Source organism: Acomys russatus, chromosome 15 (assembly GCF_903995435.1).
Source record: "Acomys russatus chromosome 15, mAcoRus1.1, whole genome shotgun sequence".
Classification (NCBI taxonomy): Eukaryota; Metazoa; Chordata; class Mammalia; order Rodentia; family Muridae; genus Acomys; species Acomys russatus.
In genome coordinates this window covers 57,071,223-57,097,575 of record NC_067151.1, presented here as the reverse complement: position 1 = coordinate 57,097,575, position 26,353 = coordinate 57,071,223, and the positions used below count along the sequence as shown (strand labels likewise).

Below are 26,353 nucleotides of genomic sequence, written 5' to 3'. Positions count from 1 at the left end.
GATAGTGCTAGGACAGCCAGGGCTGCACAAAGAAACCCGGTCTCAAAAAACTAAAAATAAAATAAAATAAAATAAACTTAAAGAACAGCACCCAGGCCACACCTTTAATCCCAGCACGCAGGAGGCAGAGGCAGGTAGAGCGCTGTGAGTTCGAGGCCAGCCTGGTCTACAAAGTGAGTATTGGACAGACAGTGCTACACAGAGAAACCCTGTCTTGGGGGAGGAAAAAAAATAAAGTAAGAACAGCACCCAGCAGCTGGTGTGCAGTAGTTCTGCCATTCTTCTCTGGAGAAGCATCACTTTTTTTCTTTGTATCCAATTCCTTTCTCTATTCAGGACCTGTAAGTTTTAGTATTAGCCCTCCTCAGTGAGGATTTAAGACTTACCGCTTTGTGGCAGCAGGTGTTTCCTTGGGCAGGTGACTCTGGCTGTCATCTAAACATCACTTACACACCATGAGACGCAAGATTGAAAACAGCAAACTATTGCCAAGTAACTTAGCATATCCCCAAACAAGCTCAGGAATACTTACAAAAATCCAAAATCACCTAGCAAAAAAAAATGTATGTTTGGAGTGCAGGCTAATATTACTAGTTGTGCAGAGACTAGGAAAATGTCCTACAGAGTTAACAGAATAGCTTGCTGGTCAGTGCTGAGCCAGAGGCCAGAGCCAGCAGGGCAGGAGATTATAATGGCTCCAGTGTCTGTAAGTTGGAGCTAAGAGGCAATACGGAAGATATGAAAGGACATAAGTCAAATTTCTTGACAGGAAAACTGTATCTGATGTGGTAATTGCACTGGATTGGGTTAATAGCAGATTACTTTTTGCCAAAGAACAGATTAGTGTATTTTAAGACATAGCAAAGAGAAAAGTTAAATATTAAACTGGCGTACATGAGCTGAGGGCAACTTACCCTAATGTGTGTAATTGGACTCAGAAAGGAGGAGAGTCCACCAGGAAAATATCTGTAAAAATAAACACTTGTTCTTAAATTCTTAGCAAGCAGATTGTACTCTGGTTCATGTCCCGCCTCCTACCCCCATGTACTAGATGCAGTAAATCTTCATGACTTTTTTTCAATGAAAACTACAAATTCCGCAGATCTAAAAAACTTAAAATTGTTAGTAGCAGATATCAGAAATGTCCTCACCAATAAATTTAAATAATTTTACTAGGCTCTAACCTCTAACCCCAAATATTAATGTGCTTTTTTATAATAGAAGATTTTCATAAGATTTCAGCTATCAAGTTAGTCAGAAAGAATTGGATTAAAGGATTACATGGTTTATAAATTGATTTTAATAGGATTTAGGTCTTAATAGCATAGCTCACACACCCACCTTAAAACACTCAGGCTTATCCAAACTGTCCTCGATTTGTGTGGGACACAAATTTCTCATAATAGTTCATATAGAAATGCCTAATATTAATTTATTTTTAAATAGTGCCTGCAGGAAATATTTGTATTCCAGTGGGATAATTGATATCATTAACAAATTTAATTGTAAACAACCAGGAAAGTGAGAAGTCAAAGCAATAGTTTTTTTTTTTTTAAATAATACTATTTTAGCCACTTTAACCATTATTTGAACAAGACTAGGTAAAACTAATGGTAGCAACTAAATGTCCACAAAAATACTTGTGAATAAGCCAGGTGTGCTGGCACATGCCTATAGTCCAGGCTGTCTGGGAGGCAGAGGCACAAAGACTGAAAGTTCAAGGCCAGCCTGGGCAACTGAAACCCTGCTTTTTGTTTCCCAAGTGCTGGGCCTGTGCCACCACCACCTGGCTGCCACATTATATTTTAAATGCCCAGTTTTGCATTAAAAAATTATAAGACATGCAAAAAACCGAAGAGAATGTACCTCACAAGCTGCAGTTGAAGTGCTCAATAGAAGCTGTCCTGAGGAAGCACTGTCAGGCTTCGTAGACACAGTTTAGTGAGCTGTTCTAAACATGTTCAGTAAAGGAGACCTGTCTAAAAGAACAGACGAAGGCCTAAGGATAGCTCACAAAGGCGATAATATTAGTGAAGAGACAAGTTATACCGCAAGCCCGAGTAGAGACTTTGCAGTTTAAAACTGCAACAACTGAAATGAATCAATCAGAGTGGTTACAGGAAGGTGTGAGCTAACTGAAGAAAGTCGACAGAGTGGAAGGTAGTTGAGTAGAAATCTTCTGTTCTTAGGGAGGGGAAGAACCAACAACGAGGAAACATTTCCAGATTCCAAGACCTGTAAGCCATTATCATCAAATTGTCCTAATTAAGGGCAATTTTCAAAGCAAAAAAGAAACAAGTCTTCACAATCGGCAATCTCCACCAAAACTGGCCACTAATTTCTATTTAGAAAATAGAGAGGCCGGAAGCATTGGAGGAAGATGTATTCGAAATACTGAGGGAAAGCTGTCAATCAGGATTTCTATATCTAGAAACAGTTCCTTCAGCTGTAACAGGCAAAGTAAGACATTTGAAGTGAACACCCACTAACTTATAACTAATAGACATACTTAGTACTTAGGGCGTTCTTCAGACTGAGGTAAAATAACCTTGCTACCTAATTTAGTCAATGTGAAGAAATAAATCTTAACTAGCAGGGAAGGCTGCTAGTTAAGAAAACAGACAATACACATATACGTTCTATATTAGCCTTTCTCTCTGATTTAGGAGACAGCCATGTGAAGTAGCAACGTCTGTAAATGACCACATAATTGCTGTGGAAGTAGCAGCAGAACTGATGAAAACGGTGTTTTATAGCAGGAAAGACTTTGTATGGAGATAAAATTGATACTTATCTGAACTAGATTGTTACAAACTATAAAGACAGTGGAAATTCTTAGGATAGTCTCCAAAAGATAGCAAAACCACCCAGAGTACAGGTACAAGAAGCAGCAGGGGTGGGTGGGGTTAAATTTCTTTTGTAGAGTATTTTCCTAGCATGCGAAAACTCCAACTTCCTCTCTCTCTCCCTCCCTCCCTTCCTTTTTCAAGACAGGGTTTGTCTCTGTATCCCTGGTAGTTCTGGAACTCTCTCTCTGTAGACCAGGCTGGCCTTGAACTCACAGAGATCCCCCTGCTTCTGATGGGATTAAAGGTATTTGCCACTACTGTTTGGCTACCCTGAATTTTACTCTCAGGTTTTTTTTTTTCAATTCTAAAATAGTTCATTTTTCTTCTAATCCTATTTTCTTATTTTAATTGTATTGATTTATTCAGATTACAAGTAAATTGTTATCCCATCACTTGTATCCTCCCATTCCTCCCTCCCTCCTTCCTGCTTTCACCCTATTCCCCTCCCCTAGGTCTATGATTGAGGGGGACCTCCTCCCCCACTATATGGTCATAGGCTATCAAGTCTCATCTTGGTAGCCTGCTTATTCTTTCTCTGAGTGCCATCAGGCCTCCCCACCAAGGGGAGGTGGTCAAATATGGGGCACCAGAGTTCATGTCAGAGTCAGTCCCTGCTCGCCACACAACTGTGGAGTCAGTTTTTCTTACTACTTTAGAGTGCAGAAATTTGAGAAGTGGCGGGGGAGAGACAGAAAAATTGTGTTTTTCCACAGTGTCAATACAAATCAAATGACCTATGAACAAACCTATTAGAAGGGTAAGATGTGTCCTGAAAACTATAAGACATTGTTGAAACAAAATAAAGATTCCAATAAATGGAAAGACATCCCAGGTTTGTGGGGTAAAAGACTTAACATTGTTAAAGTGAAAACACTCCAGACATTGATCTACATAATCAATGAAGAATCCAACATAGTTCTACCTGCTTATTTTTCAGAAACTGATAGACTACTCTTTAAGTTTATATAGAACTGGAAGAGACCCAAAATAAATAATATATTAGTTAAATATTGAACGCTAGGGGCTAGAGAGGTGGCTCAGAGGTTAAGAGCATTGGCTGTTCTTCCAGAGGTCCTGAGTTCAATTCCCAGCAACCACATGGTAGCTCACAGCCATCTGTAATGTGGTCTGATGCCCTTTTCTTGCCTGCAGGTATACATGCAGGCAGAGCAATGTATATATAATAAGTAAATAAATTTTAAATATTGAAGACTAGTTTTCTTTGGGTCTTTTTGTTTTGTTTTGGTTTTTGGTTTTTCGAGACAGAGTTTCTCTGTGTAGCCTTGACTGTCCTGGACTCACTTTGTAGACCAGGCTGGCCTTGAACTCACAGGGATCCACCTGCCTCTGCCTCCCGAGTGCTGGGATTAAAGGCATGCGCCACCACCACCTGGCCCAAGACTAATTTTCTTAATTCAAAATTTAATATAAATATCTAGCAGTTGAGGTGGTGTGTTGTTGGGTCAGGAGAGACATAGGTTAATGAAATAGAACTGGGAGTCCAGAAGTTCATGGTTGGTTGTAGTCAGGACTAAAAAAGAAATCTTGTAATGCTTTTGGGCACACTTGGATCTGCACATGCAATAAATTCACCTGGACCCCACTGCTTACCATAGCAACAATCAAATAGTCCAGAGACCTAAGTGTAAAGGCTCAGGTTTTAGTCCTCTCAAAAGGAAGCATAGGCATGTATTTTTCTTTTTTTGGATTAGCGATCAAGTATGACAGCATGACAAAAAACCATACTGGAATTTTATCAAAACTGATAACTTTTTTCAGATATCAAGATTGTAGAAAGATACTTACATTATGAGAAAAATGTTTGCAAACTTTGTACTTGACAAATAGGCAGTATCTAAAACATATAAAGAACTCTTTTTAAGTTTTTTCGAGATAGGGTTTCTCTGTTTAGCCTTGGCTGTCCTAGATTCCCTTTGTAGACCAAGCTGGCCTTGAACTCACAGAGATCCTCCTGCCTCTGTCTCCAGAGTGCTGGGATTAAAGGCGTGCGACACCATGCCTGGCCCCTATTTTTAATTTTATGTTTATGGGTGCTCTGCCTGTGCACCATGTAACTGCGGTGACCATGGAAGCCAGAAGATGGCATCGCATTCCCTGGGACTAGAGTTATAATTGGTTGTGAGCTGACAAGCAAGTGCCCACATCTTCTGAGAGAGCAGTCGCTGCTCTTAACCACTGGGACATCCCTTCAGCCCCAGATGACTACATTTTTTTTTTTTTTTTTAAGATAACAAGTGTTGGTGAGGTTGTGGAGAAGTTGGAATCCTTGTGTAGCTGGTAGAGTTACAAAGTGGTACAGCTACATTAAAAAGTAAAGGCCAGGTATGGGGGCGAACACTTAGAATTCTATCACCTGGGAGGCAGGTTCGAGATCAGTCTGATCTGTATAGTTAGTTCCAGGTGAGCAAGGAACTTAGGGTAAGAACCTGCCTCAAGGAAACAAAGAAATAACCCCCCCTCACCCGCCCCAAATTATCCATTCTTCAAAATAGGAAGTACAAGTCAGCAATTATGTCTCTTAAACCCAAGAGAATTGTTTAAGAGTCAGATTTATTGAGCATAATAATATGTACAATAAAATTCTTACCACTAACCTCTTTGATCGTTTTGATATGGTACATTGTTTGAGAAACATCTCATTTAAACCTGTACTTTAGGCACTGGCAAGGTGGCTTAGAGGATACCAATGCTTGCCACAAGCTCTGACAACCTGGTAGAAGGAGCCAGCTGACTCCTGCAAGGTGTCCTCTGCCCTCATACCTGTGCTGTGGCACCCCCCCCAAACACACACAAACAAATAAGTGTATACAATAAGCCTGTGCTTTAAAGAAGTACGCACAATGGTAATGGACATTCAGAGAAGGGAAGTTGTTCCTCTTGTCTTTCTATTCTTTACCTAATGTAACTGCAAATAACCGAAATTTTCTTGAGCATTTGAGCAGGTTTTTAAGATACAGTGATATACTGAGCTTTTTCATGCTAATTTCTAATATATGTGTAATTTATAATACATTGGTTCATACCTGTAGAGGGTTGGACTTACTGTTTTTAAATTATCTGTATTATTAGTAAGTCCTGCTAGCAATCAATTAAGACACAGACACTTGTTATATTTTAAAATAGCCTTAGTTAACCTGGGGCAGGGCAGACATTAATCCTCTAAACTACTTCCCATAGTGGTGCAGGTATGGGATACCTGCCCCAATTCCATACCATCTGTTTCTAATAACTTCTATCAAGCTACCTCCCATCCATAATCCCAAATACTTGCTAATGTTCTTCATTTGGGCCAAATCTTTCATCCATGCCTGCCATGTGCTTCTCCTCCATCTAACCCATGGCGGCCTTCCTCTCCTCCTCGGGTCTTTCTCCTTCCTCCTCATGGTGGTCTTTCTTCTTCTCCTCAGAATTCCTCTCTCTTTCTTTAAGCCCAGGGAATCTTAGCCACACCTCTATCTCCTCTGCCTTGCCCAGGTGGGATGCCTTTTTATTAGTCAAAAGGTGAGTCACAGACACAGCAAGCAGTAATTAGCATCAAAATACATCAGACCATCCTCCAACATCTCTCCTTTTCTGTCTAAATAAAGGCCATTGTGTGTGTGTGTGTGTGTGTATACACACATACAGTAAGTACAATTATGAAAAACTATAAAAGCTAATAGGTAAGACTTACCTACATAATGTTTAATCAAAAGGTATTTGGCAACCTTGCAGAAAATATTATCTATTCTATCTTGGTGAGTCTAAAGTTTTGAATTGAATCAATATCTATTAAAGCGTATATCTGTCAACCTAAAAGTATTTATCTAGACATAAAAGTATTTTCTTAACTCCTAAACAACTAAGCTTAATTTTAAAACTAACTGGTCTTTAACCCCATCAGAGACTTGATAATGAATAAATTGAATTACCTGAGTAAACAGGAAGTGCAGGTTAGTAGCTTCCAAAATGAAAACATGACAGGGACAGTTTACTGCCTGAATAGACACCCAAAACTCTATAACGATGGAGCACCATCTTCAGCCTTCTGGCCCAGTATATCTGACAGACCTATTTGTGAAGCAGGAACCATTGAGGACTTGCTTACTGTCTTGGCAGAGGTTGGTCGTCAACTCTGCCTGCATCCAGTCTTGTCCATTTCATCCCCCAACAGTTGGAGGTAGTTTTATATGTATAAATAACACTATATCGTTTTATCTTTTTTTTTTTTTTTTTCAGGTCAAGCAAATAAAGTAGCCAGAGAAGCGGCCAACCGATGGACTGGTAGGTACTGCGGTGGCACCATGGGCTCCACGGTGGCGTACAGTTCAGTGGCTCCACACAGTTATGAAGCATCTTTATCAAAGCATGTTTCTGTGACACCAACAGTAGCTCCAAGTTTGACTCGTTTGCTTTTCCTAAGCTGAGCTACTGATCACTGAAGTTGCCTATTAATGAAGGGCGTAGCTGAAGTGCCATGTTGGTTTGCTTTTCTTTGGCCCTGAGGCAAGTGTATCTGAAGCCTGCAGTTTCGTGTGTTTGAACTTATCCTCCTGTTGGAGTTTCCCGGAGCCCTGAAGGTTTGTCTTCTTGGTAGTAAATATAGCTAATATGTTTTGAGGACTCTTTGCTGCTTTACTGTAATGAGTGTCTGGTGTCTCCTTACCTTATCTCTGTGATAATCCTCTGGGTAGATGTCATTACTGTCCCTCAGTTTGAAGAAGCAGCCAAGGCCCTAAGGAGTGCAGGGCCACACATGTATTGTGCCACAGGAATTAGGCCCCGCTTTCTCACTCTTCTTTTTGAGCCGGCTTCCTTTTTCTGATCTACACCAAAGATATTCTGCAAAAGTAGGAGTCAGTGGGCCACTGTGGCCCCAGGTGTGGTGGCGTCTGGCCGACAAGCTTGCACGTGGGAGGCTGAGGCAGGAAGACCATGAGTTTAAGGTCAGCCTAGGCTGCACAGTGAGTGTCAAGGCTCACTCTCCCACAAATGCGTTATGTATATCTTAAGTTTAGGAGAAAGTAATGATGGTTGTGATTTACATACAAGTATAATTAATAATATTAAACCTGCCAGAAAGTAGCACTGACGTTTCCCAGTATTTAATAATAAAATGGTGGTGACTATGCTTCTCTAACTAATGATAGCCTACTTCTGCCCCCTCCACCCCACCTCCCCACTGCCCCACCACCCCTCCCATCCCCCAATCCCCCACCCCCATGTTCTAGTCAGTGTCCTTGTGCTCCCTGGAGGATATACAGAGAGGGGAGAACTGTCAGGGCTGTCTCAGGTTGGCCTCTGGAGAGCAGGCATGTGTGCCAGGTTTTCTGCTGTTGGTCCAGGCCTGCATTTCACAGAAACGTTAAATCTCGTTTTCCCTTAACCTATTTTACATAAAACAAATAGGAAATATTAATGAAATTTTCTTTGGGTTCCTATAAAACCATTATCTGTCTGTCTGTCTGTCTATCTATCACACATCTATCTATCTATCTATCTATCTATCTATCTATCTATCTATCTATCTATCTATCATCACTGAGGTTTCCTAAACAAAATACTGCTTTAATGAAGAAAACTAAAGAGAAAAAGAGCAGACATTGAGTCAGGTGAACTATAAGGTAAGTGAGAAATGCATTGTGAGGCATGGTGACACATGTTTGTAACCCCAGCATTCACTAGTTGGAGGCAAGGGGATCAGGAGTTCAAGGCCAGTCTTGCCTATATAGTAAGTTCAAGTAGCCTAGGTCACTCACTAGTCTGCATAGGACCTTCTTTCCCAAAAATGCTAACAATAGTAACAGTGATAACACATGTGACATATAGGCTTGAGAAATATAAAATTTTGAGTGTGAAAATGAAGTAAGTGGCTTTATGGATTCAAGATGAGATGGGTCAGGGGAGTAATGCCACCAAACTGAGGATTAACTCTGACCTCCACACGTACACCATGACACACATATACTTACCTTCTCCGTAACATGCAACATTGTGTGTGTGTGTGTGTGTGTGTGTATGATTTTTCCTCCAGTAGTTTTCAAGGGAGCAGCACAGCAGACAGTAGGAAGAGCAGCTTATGCATGTGGCAGAGAGAAGCCACTCAGCGTCTCGTCTCATTTGCTCAGAGACCCTTTGAGCTTTTCTGAGCTTGTTCCTCATCTGGTCTGGGGATAATGCCTGCTCTCATTTTGAGGGGATATGTAAGCTCTTCAGCATGGTATTTTACACATGTACTCCTCTTTCTCTTGTTCCTCAAGAGAACTGTAAATTCCAGTTGTTAAGTAAGATACTATGCATTGTTTTCTAATTCATTATAAACTTCCTAACTATCATTTGAAAACTGTTAGAACTATTTTCCCTTTGTGGTTAGTTGCAAAAACAAAACAAACAAACAAATAAACAAACAAAAAATCCTGAGAGTTTGAAAATTTGTAGAATGTTTTATTGTTGTTGGGGTTTTTCTGTTTTGGTTTCTTTTGATTTTTTTTTTTTTTAATTTTTTTTTTTTTTTTTTTTTTTTAATGAGACAGGGTTTCTTTGTGTAGCTCCAGCTGTCCTGGAACTCACTTAGTAAACCAGGCTGACTTCAAACTCTGGAGCTCTGCCTGCCTCTGCCTCCTGGGGGCTAGAAGGGCTGTTTTGTTGATAAGAGAATTAACTATTCAGAGCTGTATTTCCCAGGCTCTGGATGTGGCCCAGCTAGCATACTGCTCAGTATATATAGAGTGGAGTTGAATCTGAGCACCAAATAAAACTCTGCGTGGTAGAGAACACCTCCAAGCCCAGCCCTCTGGAGATAGAGGCAGGAAGGTTAGAAGTTCAAGGTCATCTTACACTATACAGTCCATCCCATGTCAGCCTGGGCTAATGACCCTGTTTCAAAAATATTCCCACTGAAGGCAGCAGCTTACTCTTTATATAAATGTGTTAGGAAAAGATGAAGATAAGATACCTGAGAAAACTCCCTGATTTCAAAATGTTATTTATAGGAAAGATTATCATATTTTTAAGTATCAATTAAAGTCTGGTTTCTTTTTATCCAACAGTGTCCTTGAAATGTATCTAGAACTAAGACTCTCCCGACTAGCAAGATGGCTCAGTTGTTAAGAGCACTTACTACTCCTACAGAGGACTCAGTTTTAGTTCCCAGCACTTACACAGAAATTCATAAACCCCTACAGCACAGTTCCAAAGTATCCAACCCACTGTCCTGGCCTCCAACAGCTCCTGCTTGCTTATGGTATAAATATATGCATGCAAGCACAGACACATATACATAATACATACATTTTGTTTTATTTTGTTTTTTGCCACAGAGTTTCTTGGTGTAGCACTGGCTGTTCTTGAACTCACTCTGTAGACCAGGCTGGCCTTGAACTTAGAAATCTGCCTGCCTCTGCCTTCCTAGTACTGCAATTAAGTGTATGTGCCACCATTGCCCAGCTAAAAATAGAGTTTTTAAATCTTATTTTATTTTTAAAGATTTTTTTGGGAGTGCTGTGTGTGGATTCTGAAATAAAATTCACATAGTTGGCTAAATACAGAGTGACCTGCAGCTCAAAGAGCCATCTACCCTGCACTGGGAGGGGTTTATCTTCTGGCAGTGGGGGAAAACCTTGGTAAATGCTGAAAACATATTTTTTAAAAATATAATGTGTTCTGATTATGGTCTGCTCCCCCAAGTCCACCCAGATCGTCCCTACTTCCTCACTTACCCAAATCCATATTCTTTCTTTTCTCTCTCATTAGGATGTATAGAAACACCCTAAAAAACAAAATAAAATAAAATTACATAAAATAAAAATAAACTAGAATAGGACAAAACAAACAAACAGAAGAAAAAGAGCCAAAGACATGCCTCTAATCCCAGCACTTAGGGAGGCAGAGGCAGGGGATCTCTGTGAGTTTGAGGCCAGCTTGTTCTACAGTCCAGGACAGTCAAGACTACACAGAAGAACCCTGTCTTTGGGCAGGGGAAGGAGAGGGAGGGGGACGAAGAGCCAAAGAAAAGAATTCAAACTCATAGGCATAGAAATGCATTCACACAGACATCCAATAGAAACAAAACCAGAAACCAAAATCTGTAATAATTTTAAAAAGAATACCTATTGCCTAATGATTGATTAACTTTTAAAAGTAATTTATTCAGATTATATCCCAATTGTTATCCCCTCACTTGTATCTTCCTATTCTCCCCCAACCCCCACTTTCACCCTATTGCCCTCCCCTAGGCCTATGAGAGAAGGGGACCTCCTCTCGTACCCTATGATCACAGCCTATCAGGTCTCATCTGGATAGCCTGCTTCCCCTTTCTCTGAGTGCCACTAGGCCTCCCCATTAAGGGGAGGTGGTCAAATAGGGGACACCAGAGTTCATGTCAGAGTCAGTCCCCGCTCTCTACACAGCTGTGGAGAATGCACTGTCCGCTGGCTGGATCTGAACAGGGGTCTAGGTCTCCTGCATGCATTGTTCTTGGTTGGCACAGTAGTTTGTGTAGGCCCCGTGCGTCTAGATCCACTCTCTGGGTCCTTCTATTTCCCCATTCTCCCATACATCTCTCACCTAGAGTCCCAGTAGCAAGTCCCAGTATCTGTCCCAATCCCCCACTGAGTGAAGATTCTCAGAGGACATCCATGTTGGGCTAGTATCCAATTATAAGTGAGTATACACCATGTGTATGTTTCTGGGTCTGGGTTAACTCACCCAGGATGATCATTTCTAGTTCCATCCATTTGCCTGAAAATTTCAAGATATCCTTGTTTTTAATAGCTGAGTAGTATTCCATAGTGTAAATGTACCACAGTTTCTTTATCCATTCTTTGTGAGGCATCTAGGTTGTTTCCAGGATCTGGCTATTATGAATAAGGCTGCTATGTACATAGTTGAGTATTGCCTAATAATTTAACATTTCAATTTATAGAATGAGAGATTGCCCAAGGTTTTAAATATAGACCAACTGTCTCTTATTAATCTTTTGTGACACTTTGCATCTTATTTCACAAATTGCATCATAATAAATTCAAGTAGTAGAGATTTAGTTTTCTGTGCTAGGAGTCAAAAGTCATCTTAGTGCATGAGGTGAACAGACTTAGTGACAAAATCTTGCCCATCTTATTCCTATGTTGACACTGAGTGTGAAACCGTATGAATTGACAGGAATTCTGTAAATCTTAAGATTGTTTCTTTTAAAAGAATAATCTCTGTCCATTTATTAAATTATGCACAATAGGAAAATTACGTGATGGGAAATGCATTGTCAGGATTATATATGGCACTGTCTTAAGAAAGCCCAAGGAAGGCTGGACCATAGGCATTGCAGTGTGGCTTTGTTGGTGCTTTTGTCTTTGGATGTTTTCTTGTCCTTAGTGTGAACCAGGAGCTCTTTCTTCAGAGCTGCTGAATAACTTGCTTTGGTGCCTATTGTCTCCTTCCCTGACCCAGGGTCACAGCCTTGTCCCACAAGCCACCTCTAGTGTGTGTATGTCCCTGTTTCCTGAAAGTGCTTCCACATCCGTGGGGCCTGTCCTGGGAGGCATGTGATGCTGGGTCCTTTTTCTCTGATACACACACACTTTGGAATTGTTTGGAACTATGTTGTAATGTTTCTTCTGTGCCATCGTAAAGCACACATTCTCCACATTCGGTAGTATCTGTGTACACTGACATGTGTCGTCTGCCTCACCTCTGTACGTGCTCAGCCATAACTGGCCAGGCTTCGCTGGCTGCATACACAGATAAACCACACACAACCCAGCATGTCCTGGAGGGCCTCATGTTGTGTCTTAGTATCCTCACATCATGAAAAATATGTATTCACATTAGGTTGCTATGAGAATAGAGTTATTTAAATATTTGTTGGCTTTCTGTATATAACACGTTCATATAAAGAAGTGTTATTTTGTTAGATTATTGATTTTTTTAAAGATCTTCATTATATTTTTTAAAATATTTTATTAATTTATTCATATTACATCTCAATTATTATTCTCCCATTCCTCCCTCCCTCCTGCTTTCTCCCTACTCCCCTCCCCTATGACTGTGACTGAGGGGGACCTCCTCCTCCTGTATATGCTCATAGGGTATCAAGTCCCTTCTTGGTAGCCTGCTATCCTTCCTCTGGGTGCCACCAGGCCTCCTCATCAAGGGGACGTGGTCAAATATGGGACACCAGAGTCATTATATATTTTTTAAAAATTTAACCAAAGACTGCACTGCTCCGGGCCCTTCTCTCCAGCTGGGGTACAGCATGGTTTGTTCCACCTGAATTCCAGGTTTATATTTATTTGATTCTTGGAATTGCACTTCCATGGTCGGAGCCTGTGGAAGAAGCTCCAGCCTCCGGTGTTGATTTGCAGGATGGAAGACTACATACTACACGGTAGTTTCAACAACTAAAATGACCATTCTTACTAATCTGAAGGCCTAGGTCCTGTTTCCTCTGAGGCCACTCCGCCTTGCCCATGGCTGCCTCCCGCTAAGTCCTCCCAACTTCTTCCTCTGCCATCCCCGATCTCTCATTGTCTCCAAGTCATAAAGATGCCAATCAGATTTGGTTAGGTCTACCTTAATGACCTCCTTTTAACTCGGTCATCTTTTTAAAGATTCTGTCTCCAGAGCATTCTCAGGTAGTGGGTTAGTGGCTAGGAGGAGTAACGACATGAGCCAGCCCCAGCACTCAGGAACAGCTTGTTTTAATCTTTTACTCATTTTTTTTGCTACTAATGCAGTGTACTCTGACAGACTTGGAAAATGTGTGCCATTGTTCTTGTGTTTATGGAAAGCATTTTAATTATGAATATATACTACATGAGAAATACGTAGAATTGAGGTTGGGGAAGGCTATCATCCTTAAGCCCTGCTGTCTTTGCACAGGGTACCATCCTGCATCCCTTGCTGCCAAGCACTGATGCTGAGGAGCAGGACTTGATCTCCCTTTTGTTCCTGCCCTGAGATCCTTCACTGGAAATCTTTTTATACAACTTGAGGTTCCCCTTTGGGATAAATTCCTTTAAGTAGGTGCAACCCTTTTTTCAGTGGTACAATGCAAATTCCCTGTAGGGATGTCAAGGACACATCTGTTTCTATGTTATTTTAAGAGCAGCGCCCTTTCTACCCCTCTCACCCAGTTCCTCAGGCTGACCTGAGTGTCTGGAAGCCATTACTCTGAGGGGAGGAAGGACAGAGGCCTGGGAGAAAGTGCTTCCTCTGAGAGCAAGAGCAGCAGAAATGCTGAGGGGTGGAGCCTGGCCCCTGGTGGAAATGTCTGTGCTGTTTCTCTTTGGCAGCAGCATTCTTAAGTAGCTGAGCACCTCTAATGGAAGCAAAGCGAAAATAAAATGATTACATTAGAATGTTTTATGATTGCCTTCTTGATTCTCAAAAACATTTTTTATTTTTTTTTATAGATAACATATTTGCAATAAAATCCTGGGCCAAAAGAAAATTTGGGTTTGAAGAAAGTAAGATTGACAAAAACTTTGGAATTCCAGAAGACTTTGACTACATAGACTAAAATGTTTGGTGGTGATAGAGGAACTGTGTGCTTATGACTATGCCAAGTTTTAACCATCTAACTGATGGTACCAAATTACCATCTATCTGTTCACTGTTCACCAGTCTACAATTTTAAATAAAGTGTAAAATAAAGATATTCTTTGCCCTTTTTTGGTAACTGTATTCCACAGTGCTCACTAAAAGCAGAGCAAGCAAAGCCACCCACCCCATTCAAGTCAGGTTACACAGGGTTCTTCAAGAGCAAAGTCACAACATGATGGAATTTCTAAGTTCCATTCAAACACTACATACTGAATTTATTTGAATGCCCTGTCACAAAGACAGATTAAAACGTGTGGGTGCGTGCGTGCGTGTGCGGGGGATGGGGATGGGGGCGCTAGCTTTAAAACTAAAGGGTTGTTTCATTGTATCTATATACTTAGTGGAAATATGTGTGATTGACATTCAGTCTGCTGCGTCACCTTTGTAAATTGCAAACTAGAAAGTACAGCAATTTAGCTAGACGTTGTGGGACACCTCTTTAATCCGAGCACTTGGCAGGCAAAGGCAGGCGGATCGCTGTGAGTTCGAGGCCAGCCTGGTCTACAAAGTGAGTCCAGGACAGCCAGGACTATACAAAGAAACCCTGTCTTGAAAAACCAAAGAAAGAAAGAAAGAACAGCAACTTGTTCCTTCAATTTAGAATTATGTTACAGTTCCTCAGACATGGAGACTACTTTGTTCTAATGTTTGTACCTTTCTCCTGGAAAGAACAAGCCCATGGCCCAGTGTCTTGACTCCTTCACAAGATGTGAGCGCTCCCTTCAGGCCTATTAAAAAAAAAGAAAGAAAAGAAAAAGTTTAGTCATTTGTAGTATTTGCAGACACTACAAAATGAAAGATAAAAACCAGTATGGCCAGGCCCACTACCCATGCCTTAGTATCGCTACGCTATCCAACTCTGGCATTCTTTTCAGTTACTTGAGTAAAGTGCGCCATATGTCTGAAATGACCCAAATGACATGCAGGCCATGTGCTACTGAATCCAGCCTTTGTATTTTCAGGAGTTGCTCTGGGCCTATTTAATCCCTTCCTGGCTGTGAGCAGTGCAAATTGGTCCATCTTTCTTTGTTCTTGGGACCAGTTTATGTTGCTAGGGCAACAGATCTTCTCACTGGATGAAGAACCTGATGTGTGAAATAGAAACACAGAGCTTAGCATAGCCCCTCATGCTTTCAGTCATAGCACGTGGGATACTGAGGCAGGGTTTCTGGGTACAAAATGCCTACAATACTAACCGTGGAATTCTTAAGAGTTTCCAGAACTAACTTACCATTTATTGCTTCCTTGTTTAAACTGTATATATGTTTTTTTTTAAGGCCTTTTTCTCATAATCACTGAGGTAATGTCTGAAAGTAGTTAAATTGTGAATGAGTGATTATGGCACTCCCCTCAGCCAATAATGCGCTGGTAAATGTTTAGTGGCTCTGGAAGGGGCATGCCACTGATACAGTGTTGGTGGGCTATAAATACATGGTTAGGTGGTTTGTACTGCCAATGTGATGCTAATACAGAAATCCCTACTCAAGAGTGGTATGTTCTCAGGTGGTTTCCAGAAGTTTAAAAAATATTTTATTCATATTTGACCACCTCCCCTTGGTGGGGAGGCCTGGTGGCACTCAAAGAAAGAATAAGCAGGCTTCCAAGATGAGACTTGATAGCCTATGACCATATAGTGGGGGAGGAGGTCCCCCTCGGTCATAGACCTAGGGGAGGGGAATAGGGTGAAAGTGGGAGGAAGGGAGGAACAGGAGGACACAAGTGATGGGATAACAATTGAGATGTAATCTGAATAAATTAATTAAATTGAAAATAACATTTTTTTTTTTTATGGGAGCAGGCAGTGCATGCCTCACCCTTACATGTAGAGGTCAAGGACAACTGTGAGGAATTGATTCCCACCTTTTGTCTGCCTTGTTGAGTCAGTCTCTCTGGTTGCTTCTGTCTCTCTGTGTATTTCAGGCTAGCTGAGAGCCTCCCGTTCACGCCACTGTATCTGTCCCCCACCTTGCCAAAGACTGCAGGGTTGCAGCCACATGCCACCACAGCCAGCGTTTTTTGGTTTGCTTTTTAAATGAGCTCTGGGGATTGAGCTTAGGCTTGTGTAGCAAGTGCTTCTATGGGCTAAGCGATCTCACCAGCTGTTTTCGAGGGTCTATTTTTGAGACAGGTTCTTACATAGCCCATCTGTTCTCAATTGACGTAGCCAAGGATACCTCGAACTCCTGGTCCTCTTGCCTCAGCCTCATGAGTGTTGAGATTCCAGGCATATATTCTGCCTCATGTGATATTTCCACCCTTCAGATACAGTAGACACAAATAACCTAAAGAACAGAAGTACTAATAAAATGTAGGAAAATAATTCGGAAATAGTCAATTTTCAGTTTTGATTACCCTTTCATAAATACAATAAAGTCTGTTCTAGACGTTATGCCTGATCTTCATGATGGCTGTTTGAAAGCCAGAACTATAGAACAGCCGGCTCCTCTGCTGCAGCACATCACTGCTGTTCATCTGTAGGACACTTGGGCTTTCACTGTTGTGTAGAACTGGAAATGCTGATAAGACCAGACCCATGGGTCCAGGCACCCTATAGGTAATTTGATAGTCTTAGGCTGCTTTTTTTTTTTTTTTTTTTTGTCTCAACTGAAGATGTGTGAGCTACATCTTGAGTTGACCTGCAGTCCTATGGCATGTAATCTAGAACCTAACCCAACTGAGCACCTCACACAGCAGTTGGGAATCTGAGAGCTACCTGGCCAATCTCCTTGTTATCTTGTATATCTTTCAAATAACATCTGTTCGAATTCTAAGAGAATCTAAAAGGAATCTCCTGACAAGTCTCATCGTTGTCCCAGGTCAGGTCACGTTACTGAAATGATCTTTGGAAGTTAGACAGGGACCAGGGCACTCTGCTAACTAAAGTGTATATGAGTTTCCTTGTTTGTCATGTCACTGGTGGAATATAAGTTCTTGGTCTGCCACAGGTAGATGCTGTCACCCCTAACTCTAATCACATTAAGAAACTGAAAAATTGGCACAATTGGTAGACCCAGTAGCAGTGCTCAGCACCATGTGGGGAGCTGTGGCTGAGCCAAGTGTCCGGTGTGTGCTGAAGCTGTCAAAGATTGACAGATGGCTGAGCCTTGTTCAGAGTGATGCATGTACTCCCTCCACAGACCAGCATCCACAACATTTCTGTGCCAGGAGGAAATGGCCCACTTAGTGAATGTATGCATAATATGCTTACCCAGGATTGGCTTCCGAACAAATGAGAAGGATATGACCTAGGTCAGGTAAGGTGCTGTGTTCTTCTCGGGTACTAAGGTTGAGTTTCAGGGTTGACTTAAGTTGGTAAACAATCACCCTGAAAGGTAAATTCAAAGTACACTTTGACTGTCTTTTAAATTTTTTTTTAGTTATGAATATAAATGGGAAATGAAGATGAGTAGCTTATAAAGCCAAAAATATTTGCTATTTGGCCCCTTAGAAAAAGCTTGCTTGTTTCCAAAAAAGTCAACCCCTGGCAGCATGTGTAGACTAAATATGATCCACAAAATGGATTTAGTTTACCCAGCTATACTCTGTGTATGTGTGTAGCCTAGTATCTTTCTCTATCTTTGTCTCCCTATCATCCCACTTTTCTGCCTCACAGGGCTGAGGTTACAGATGGGTGTTGGGGATCTGAACTCAGGTCCACATGCATGCAGATTAAGTACTCTATAACCACTGGCGCATGTCTTTAGCCCCTATTTTAAATTTAAATTAGCTGCTAACTATGTAGTGTCTCATTAAAATTGAGACTTTTTTTCAAATTGAATGATTTAATAATCCTACCGGTATCAAACCAGAAGAGGATAATGGAACTGACTTCAAGATGCTGAGGTAGTGAGTTCATTCTCCTGAGGAGCCACGTGCACCCTCCCCCACAGTTTATTCTTCTGAACTTGGCAAACTGACTTGCAATTGGATGTTAGTTTCATGTCCAGAAAGAAGTCTTGTTGGCATTTTGCATTAAGTTTGTAAATCAGAAAGAGAACCAAGTATCTAAGGAAAAAAGGAGGCAGGGCTATTTTTGTGTTTCTTCAAGCTTTCTTCTGTGTTCTTTCAGTATTTTTGTCATTTTTTTTTCCTTCACATGTTTCTATGTTCCTTAAGGGATTTGGGACATTTAATTATTTGTTTCTACTGACAGGAAGCTTTCTCTTGTATTTTATCTTTTAGCTGGCATTATTTATATACCTTAAGGTGATTGTTTTTACATATTAATCTAATTTTATTAATTTCTTGGTGGTAAGTATGGAACTTGGGAGTGTAAGGCAAGTGCTGGCATTTATAAGCTGCACCTCAAGCCCCTGTGTGTAAGTTCATGCTTGCTGCCCTAGTCTTTATCTAGCACTATACCTAAATATAGCACTCAGGGTAATTTATAAAGAAGAGTGTTTTATTTCGCTCATGGTTGTAGAGACTGGGAAGAGGCACAGTGCCAGCATCAGCTTGGTATCTGAGAAGGCCTTCCCCACCCCCCTTTGGGGTTTTGTTTTGTTTTCTTTTTTCTGAAACAAGAGTCTTAATATGGACCTTTGGCTACCTTGGAACTTACTATATAGACCAGGTTGGCCTCAAACTCACAGAGATCTGCCTGCCTACACCTCCTAAGTGCTGGGATTAAAGGCGTGCAGCATGCCCAGCTCCAAGGTGAGGCCTTCTTGCTGCATATAGAGGTATGAGTTCAGATGACAGTTGGATGCTGTGCCCACTGAGCAAATGTGATGCACAGGTCCATGGCCAGTTTTCTAGTACTGGGTATTTCTTCCTGTGGAATGGGCCTTAAATCCAAACATAAAATGGTTGGTTACTCCTATGCCATCTGTGCCGTTATTGCACCTATCTTGCCATATTGGTTAATTCACAAGGCTCACAGCTGGATAAGAATGCTAATGCCCTCCCCCCACCATCCCTCTACCCTGGCCAGCTAAGCAGCCTGCATAGCACCTTCTAGTACTGTGAAAGCTAGCCAGCAGGAAGGAAGCTTCCTGGTCAGTACCAAGTTGATTTCTCCATGTCTTATAACCATAGAAGAACATTTCTGAAGTATTTTTGTTTATTTATGTTTTGAGTATTTTTTTTAGACAGAATGCCTGTTGAGTTTATCAAAGGCTTTTCTGCATTTCTGTCTGGAAAATGTTACGATCTTCTTAAATCTACAGAGGTAAAATGATAGTAATATGTTTCTTACCGTGCAGCCATCCGTACTTCCCTGACATAAAATTTTGTTGGCTGCAGAGAATTGTTTTCTTAATAGGGTGTTGAGTATATTTACAATGTTCTTGTGAAATATCTTTTATAAATTTAGTACCCATGTTATATTTGCTTCCTAAAAGATATTTGGACGTTTTATCATTTCATGTGTTCCAGAACAGTTTATGCAACATCAGGAACATTTTGTCTCTGAAATATTCAACTATAATTCTAAAACAACAAAAACAAAAGTTATGTCACTCCATGTGTATTGCTCATACTGTTTGTCTTCCACTTAACACATGGTAGACATCTCCACATGTGAGCCCACAGTTGCATTCTAGTGTGTCTTATGAAGATGTAATGTAAACTTGTTGAACCAAGATTGGTGGACATTTGGTTTTCGTGTTATTTCAGACTACATTAAAAGAACATTTCTAAACATATCTCTTGACACATTTGTGGGAACTCTGAGGATGAATTCCTTGGCCAAAAAAAAGTTTCTATTCACAAAGAATTAATTTTCTAAAAAGAGCATGAGAAAGACAAGGCAGAGATGAATACTATAGAAAAGATGAGGAAGGGCTGTGACTTTGAGGCCTTGAACATCTCCACAGAAAAACCACCTCCAAGTAGTTTATTTCTAAGTAATTGATTTTGTTTAAAATATTTGTTTAAAATTATCTGTGAACAATACAGCATTTTATTTAGTTTTCTTTAGTGGAATAGTAAATTTATTATTTTCCTTGGTCATTAGGCTGAAGATTGGCACTCAAAAGTCAAAGCCTAAGTGTTTTCTGAAAATACACTAAAGTGCACCTCTTCCCACCATGGAGACTGCATTTGATGCAGAAAGGCTGAATTATTTTGCAAGCCTGAACTTGGAAGGCATCGTGTTTCTCATAACATTTTGAAAAGTAACTATGGGAACTTTTAAATCATTTAAGTTGAACAGATGTACATTTTTCGGTCCAGTTGTGGTTGTTAGCATGTTTAAGTAACTTGTCCTTTGCCTGTGTTGTTTCCAGTTCTGGTGAACTCTGGACACCCACATCTGACTGGCTTGACCTTGCTTACTGAGTTTCCATTACAACTATTTGCTTTCATTTTTAGGTCTACTAGAACAAATATTTTGCCTCTACAAATAACTCCAGTAAAGTCACTTTGCATCTACAGGGTTGAAATGGCCTGTGTTCGTTTGTTTTTGTTTTTTTAACAGACCAAAAAAAAAAAAAAAGCATATTATATGGCAGTGTTTTTCTTAATGGATCCAGAAAAGTTGTCTTCTTTTTGGAACTGTGTCAACATTTCCTGTAGTATGGCTTCAGGGAACACAGTGTCCAGATGCCACAGTTATTTTGCTTAACCATAATCAAGTGTTCAAAGAGGCGCTCCAATTTCTCCGGCAGATGGGCGTCAGGAGTGGAGTGCAGTGTTGGCTATACTATAAGATTGTTCTAGGAATGAGCCTGGAATATTGGCACTGAATGTAATCTCAAGAGACAGACGGCTCTCTCAGCACTCAACAGAAGCTCCCTGAGGGCATGTTGAGTTTTCATCCCTTTCATCCAGGTAGGCCCAGAGGGCCTCCCCCAGTATTTGACATGTAAGAGTCACATGATAGTTTCCAGCCTCAAATGGCCTCTCACTGTTGCTTATCAGTGATTTTACTGTTAAGTTATAATTGGCCTGGAACCAGGAGACTATAAGGCAGCTGTTATTTTTCAGGCAGCTTTTCCTCAGTCAAATGTTTGCCAGTCGGGCCTCCTCCTGTCTCAACCATACTTTGCTGGATTTGCTCTCTTAGAATTTGTTGTTGTTGCTTTAACTTGAGCGCTTCCTGCATAATTGGACTTCCTAATCTTCTTAGCACAGTTATACTCTACTTTCCTATTTATACTAAACTCCTCCGTTGCTGATGGTCTGCCTGCTGGGTGCTGGGGATGACACTTCAGCGGCTCTCCTCTCCCCGTGCCTGGCTCCTGGGAATTGCCTGAGTTTTCTCACCACCTCTCCCCAGTGTTGCACTAATCTCCATTTTTCCAGACGGGAAAAATGCCATGCCTCCTTTACGTCCTGTTGCCTTAAGGACAGTGAAGTTGTTCAGGTCGTTCCCCGCACTTGTTATCCACATGGTTTTTATGCTTTTTTTCTTCACTATTCAATGTGTTTGACATTCATTTAATGCCTTATCTTTGTCGAACATTGCATTGGATGCTGGAGACACAAGGGTAAATGAGCAGGCACAAAAGCAGCGTGAGCAGCGTGACGTACAAAGGGGGCTGCTGAGCTCGCTCAGTAGGCAAAGGCACCTCCCACCAAGCCTACTTAGCTGAGTTTGGTCCCTGGAACCCACATGGTGGAAAGAGAGAACCAACAACCCCTGACAGTTGTCCTCTGACCTCCGTGTGTGTACTGTCGCCTGTTGTGCCCACACATGGATGTCCACAATAAATAGGTGTTTTTTAAAAGTTTAAAGTATGAAGGAAGCCGAGGAGAGCTTGGTAATGGTATTACTGAATGGGAGCAAAACTTATGCATAGCACTAGGGGCGCTTAAGGGTCTGGACCGCTAGACACAGCACTACCTCCGAGCAAGAACTCCTTTGGAAGTTAGTCCCTGTTCTGGGCCCCAGTACTTGATACTTCTTTAGAAAAACTATAACTTTTATTTTTATTTCATTTATTTTTAAATTTCATATGTAAACTGCATATCATTTCCCCTTGTCTTCACCAATTCCTATGTCCCTCTCCTCCCTCTTAAAGCTATGGCCTATATTTAAAAATTGTTATGGTGTATGCATATATATCGTATTATGTATAATATATAAAATGCACATATGTTATATATGTGTTATAATGGGTTTTATATATAATATATTTATGACTATAATATATATTAATAATATGTAATTTATATTACAATATAATTAATAGAATACAAATATAGTTATTAATATAAATGTATAATTATAAATATAGTAATGAGTGATAAATCTATAACATATTAATTGTATAATATACTATTAAGTATATGTTATATATACACATATACTTAAATATATATTTTATGTAACTTTAGGCAAATATAAAATATGATTACCTATGGGTTTGTCAAACATCTTTAGTGTTATCCTTCTTCCTTCCCTCTTCCTCTGTGTTGTCCTAACCCCCCTCCCAATAAAGCCCCCTCCACTTCTCCACCGTCATGTCACCGGCTTTTCCCTTCCCAAGCCCACCATGCCCACAGTTCCTTTAGTCTTTTTTGGTTTCTGTGGTTGCTCCATGTTGTACACTCACATCTGAGGAGTGATAGGAGCCCCAGGCGAGAAAGCATGTGACATTTGTCTCTCTGGCTCTGGGTTTCCTCATCCAATATGATATTTCCTGGACCCATCCATTCACCTCAGATTTTTATGATTTCCTTTTTCTTTACCACTGAATAGTATTCCAGAGTGTATGTGTGCCACATTTCATTACCAGTTGAGGGACATTTAGCCTGTTTGTATTTCCTGGCTTGTGAGTGGAGCAGCAGTGACACAGCTGAGCAAGTATCTGTGGACTCAGATGTTGAGTCCTTTGTGCATATGCCAGGGAGTATTGTAGGTGGGTCATATGGTAGGCTTACTTTTAGTTTTTTGAGAATTCTCCACACTGATTGCTGGAGTCTCTGTTCCACCAAAATGAATGAGGCCCCTTTTCCCCACATCCTCTCCAGAATTCATTGTGGAAGCCACACCTTTTAAATAAGCATAAGAATTTTAAATAACAAAATAGATATACTTAAAGTAAGTTATTATTGCTCAAGATCTCCACAGGCCAAATACTATGTTTTAATAAAGGTACATCACATATGTGCACATACGTGCATAGTAATAGTTACTAGCTTATGGACAGGAAAAACTAGAAGGTTGCCGAAAATTACTGGCAGGGTTTGTGACAGGGAGCGATTTTCCCCTTTGGACATTGTTTGTCTGGAAGCAGAGTTACAGTGCAGAGAGTCTAGAGATGCTTGCCCTTCCGACCCCAGCTTTCCCATGCCCCCCTTCTCTGCAGTGCTAAGCAGTTAAGCTAGTTCCGTCTCTTCCTAAGGAGTCGTTAGTATGCTGGTGTTGTGTTCTGTGCAGGCCGACCTTCTGTTGACAGCCACCCTTAAAGGCACACTCTAGTCCGGTGTCCTTTGAGGAGCCCTCTGCAGTAGTGCCCAATCCCATGACCTGCCTGAGGCTGTCGTCTGGGAGGAGCCATCCTTAAATTGCTTTGCGTGTTGCAGTTGGGGATATCCTGTATCCATTAGATTTCTAGACCCTTCATCCTCAGGTTGTTGCATAGAAGGCCCTCATGCTCTTGAGTCTGTGATGTGGTGAGGGCTGTCGGATGGAGAACCACGCGGTGAGCTCCTCTGCTCCCTGGGACGTTCCTCAAGGCTGGGAAGCAAGTAGAGTTGGGCTAAGTTCTGGCTCCCGAGTATGAGTTTAGGTTAGTTACTTAACACCCCCAAGCCTTCATGTTCTCCCCGTTAAATGTTCTTCAAAATGGTTTCAGAGACAGTGAGAGCATTTGGAGAGTTAGGCAAAATAATGTGAACCCAACAACTGACGCTGTTCCCTAGCCCAGGCAGCGTGCTCAGCAGAAAGCACTCCTGTTCTGAACAGAGCAAGTTCTTGTTGGAAGAAAAGAAATCCCCATCACTGAAGAATACCGTGGCAGAGGTTACCATCAAGGAAGTGCCACCCCTGGGGCTGAACTCTCCCTCCTCTACACTCCTGCCAACCTCAGCACTCCTCTTGGAATCAGCCCAAGGGAAGAAGGGCCCAGAAAGTGTACTGTGGAAGCTGGAAACCCATTTTCTTACAGAAAAGCATTGTTCTGCCTGCTGGCTACCTTCATAAAATCACTTACAGGCTCTTTTGGCCATATCTGGAGATCAAAACCACCACGTCTAAAATTGTCTCTATGGGAAACTATGTTCCCAGCTCCTAACGACAGACTTAGAAATGAACTATTGGAATGCATCTTGTTTGGGGACAGACTGTGGGTCAGCATTTGTGACTCATTGTCAGTGAAAGAGAAATGGCATTTATTGCACTGTCTCTGAAACCTATAGCACACACATTTCTCTGAGGTTATCAAGGGTCTAAAGTTATTTAAAATAGCAACCATGTATAACTAACACATTATTCTGACGTCCGGAATCTTATATTTCAGCTATTAACCCAGCAACTAAGATGCACTTACTAGTGCTCTTTAGACGTCTTCAGAATTTACTATTTTTAAGGAAGGTAGAGCTCTGTGCTTTTGCATGTTCCTCTGTTGGTTATATAACTGCAGGCTGAAACCCTGTCCCCCACCCCTTCCCTGCTCCAAGGCTTCTCTGCCCATGTTTGGTAACTGTTTCACAGCAGATTCTGATACGGAAGCAAGCCAGCAGAACCCTTATTCGGATGGGCTGAAAGCTGAGCGGCTCAAGACATAAGAGCTAAGACTCTCCTGCAGGGGATGTAGCTGGGCAGTATGATGCTTGGCTGGCATGGGCGAGGTCCTGGGCTCCATTCCCAGCCCGGCAAAAAGAGATGTCTCCTGTGCAGTGAGTCTGCGGATGCTACCTAGATCCTCACAAGTGGGTCTGGATCAGAATTGTTGAGGTTGTTCTAGATGAGGTTGAAGAGCCACCAATACCCCTCATCCGTTGCCTCGTTTTAAATTGCTCTAGGTCCCAAGAAAACATTTTTCTAAATGCCTTCTTTTCGTTTTGTGTGATGATCATGAAAAGCATCAGGCATGCCTTTCCTTCTTTCCTCATTCTTCCCTTTTTATTATTTATTTATTTATTTATTTATTTATTTATTTATTTATTTTATTCTTCCCTTTCTTAAATCCTTGTAATTATGACCAGAGCAACTTTCAGGTCCTCTTGGCAGTCTTAGCCTAGGCTTACATTCAGCTGAGCTATGCTTTAAATTAGTCTCCCTGGGATGGAGAAGATAAACCGCAGACATAGGTAGCAGGCATGAATCCCCTTTCCGCCGCCATGGCTGCATCCACACCCATTCTCAGCATTATTTAAGAGCTCACAGTAAAGCATGGGAAGACCTTTCCTACCAGAATTTGCCCTCCTTGAAGGGACAGCTGCAGTTTTCCCAGAACTGTGGAAACTGAGCAACTGAAACATTTCTACAAATGAAATTCTTGGTCCACATATGCACACACACAGACACACACAGATACACATATACTTGTCCATGTGTGCACACACACGTACACACAAATACAAGTCTCTAGCCATTTATGAAATGCCTACTTTACATCAGTCACAAAGATGAGCAGCAGAGTCCTAAAGATGATCTTTGTGCAAAGACAGACACTGGAGTGGCAGTTCCGGATCAGGACATGCTGTAATAAAGATTTATAGATGATGCTGAGGGATCCAGGACAAAGGCAGTCAATGGCCAGGGCATTTCAGACCGCCTCACAGAACAAGGAAGTCAGGGTTGGTTCTTAAAGAGAAGGTACTCACAGAATACCATGTTATTCTTTATAAGTACGTATTATTATTCATTAGCTTCAAATAAACATCAGAATAAAGGCTGAGGGGGTCCTCTGCAATGGGGCTGACAGTGCTGGGAAAGCCATAGATTGAGAGTCCCTGAGGAGGCAGCCTGAGGACCTCACAGGTTCCCTGTTTAGCATGTCAGTGTGGAGAGAAAT

At 41.3% G+C, this 26,353-nt stretch overlaps 1 protein-coding gene across 1 annotated transcript in view; it reads left to right on the top strand.

The window, feature by feature from the left end:
• The window catches only part of Mnd1 (meiotic nuclear divisions 1), a 57,623-nt gene extending 43,134 nt beyond the window's left edge, over positions 1 to 14,489 (top strand). Inside the window, exons 7-8 of the mRNA XM_051156846.1 lie at positions 7,089 to 7,133; positions 14,258 to 14,489. Coding sequence (XP_051012803.1) covers positions 7,089 to 7,133; positions 14,258 to 14,364 — 152 coding nt within the window. The 3' untranslated portion in view covers positions 14,365 to 14,489. The remainder of the gene's footprint in view (positions 1 to 7,088; positions 7,134 to 14,257) is intronic.
• The last annotated feature ends 11,864 nt before the right edge of the window (positions 14,490 to 26,353 follow it).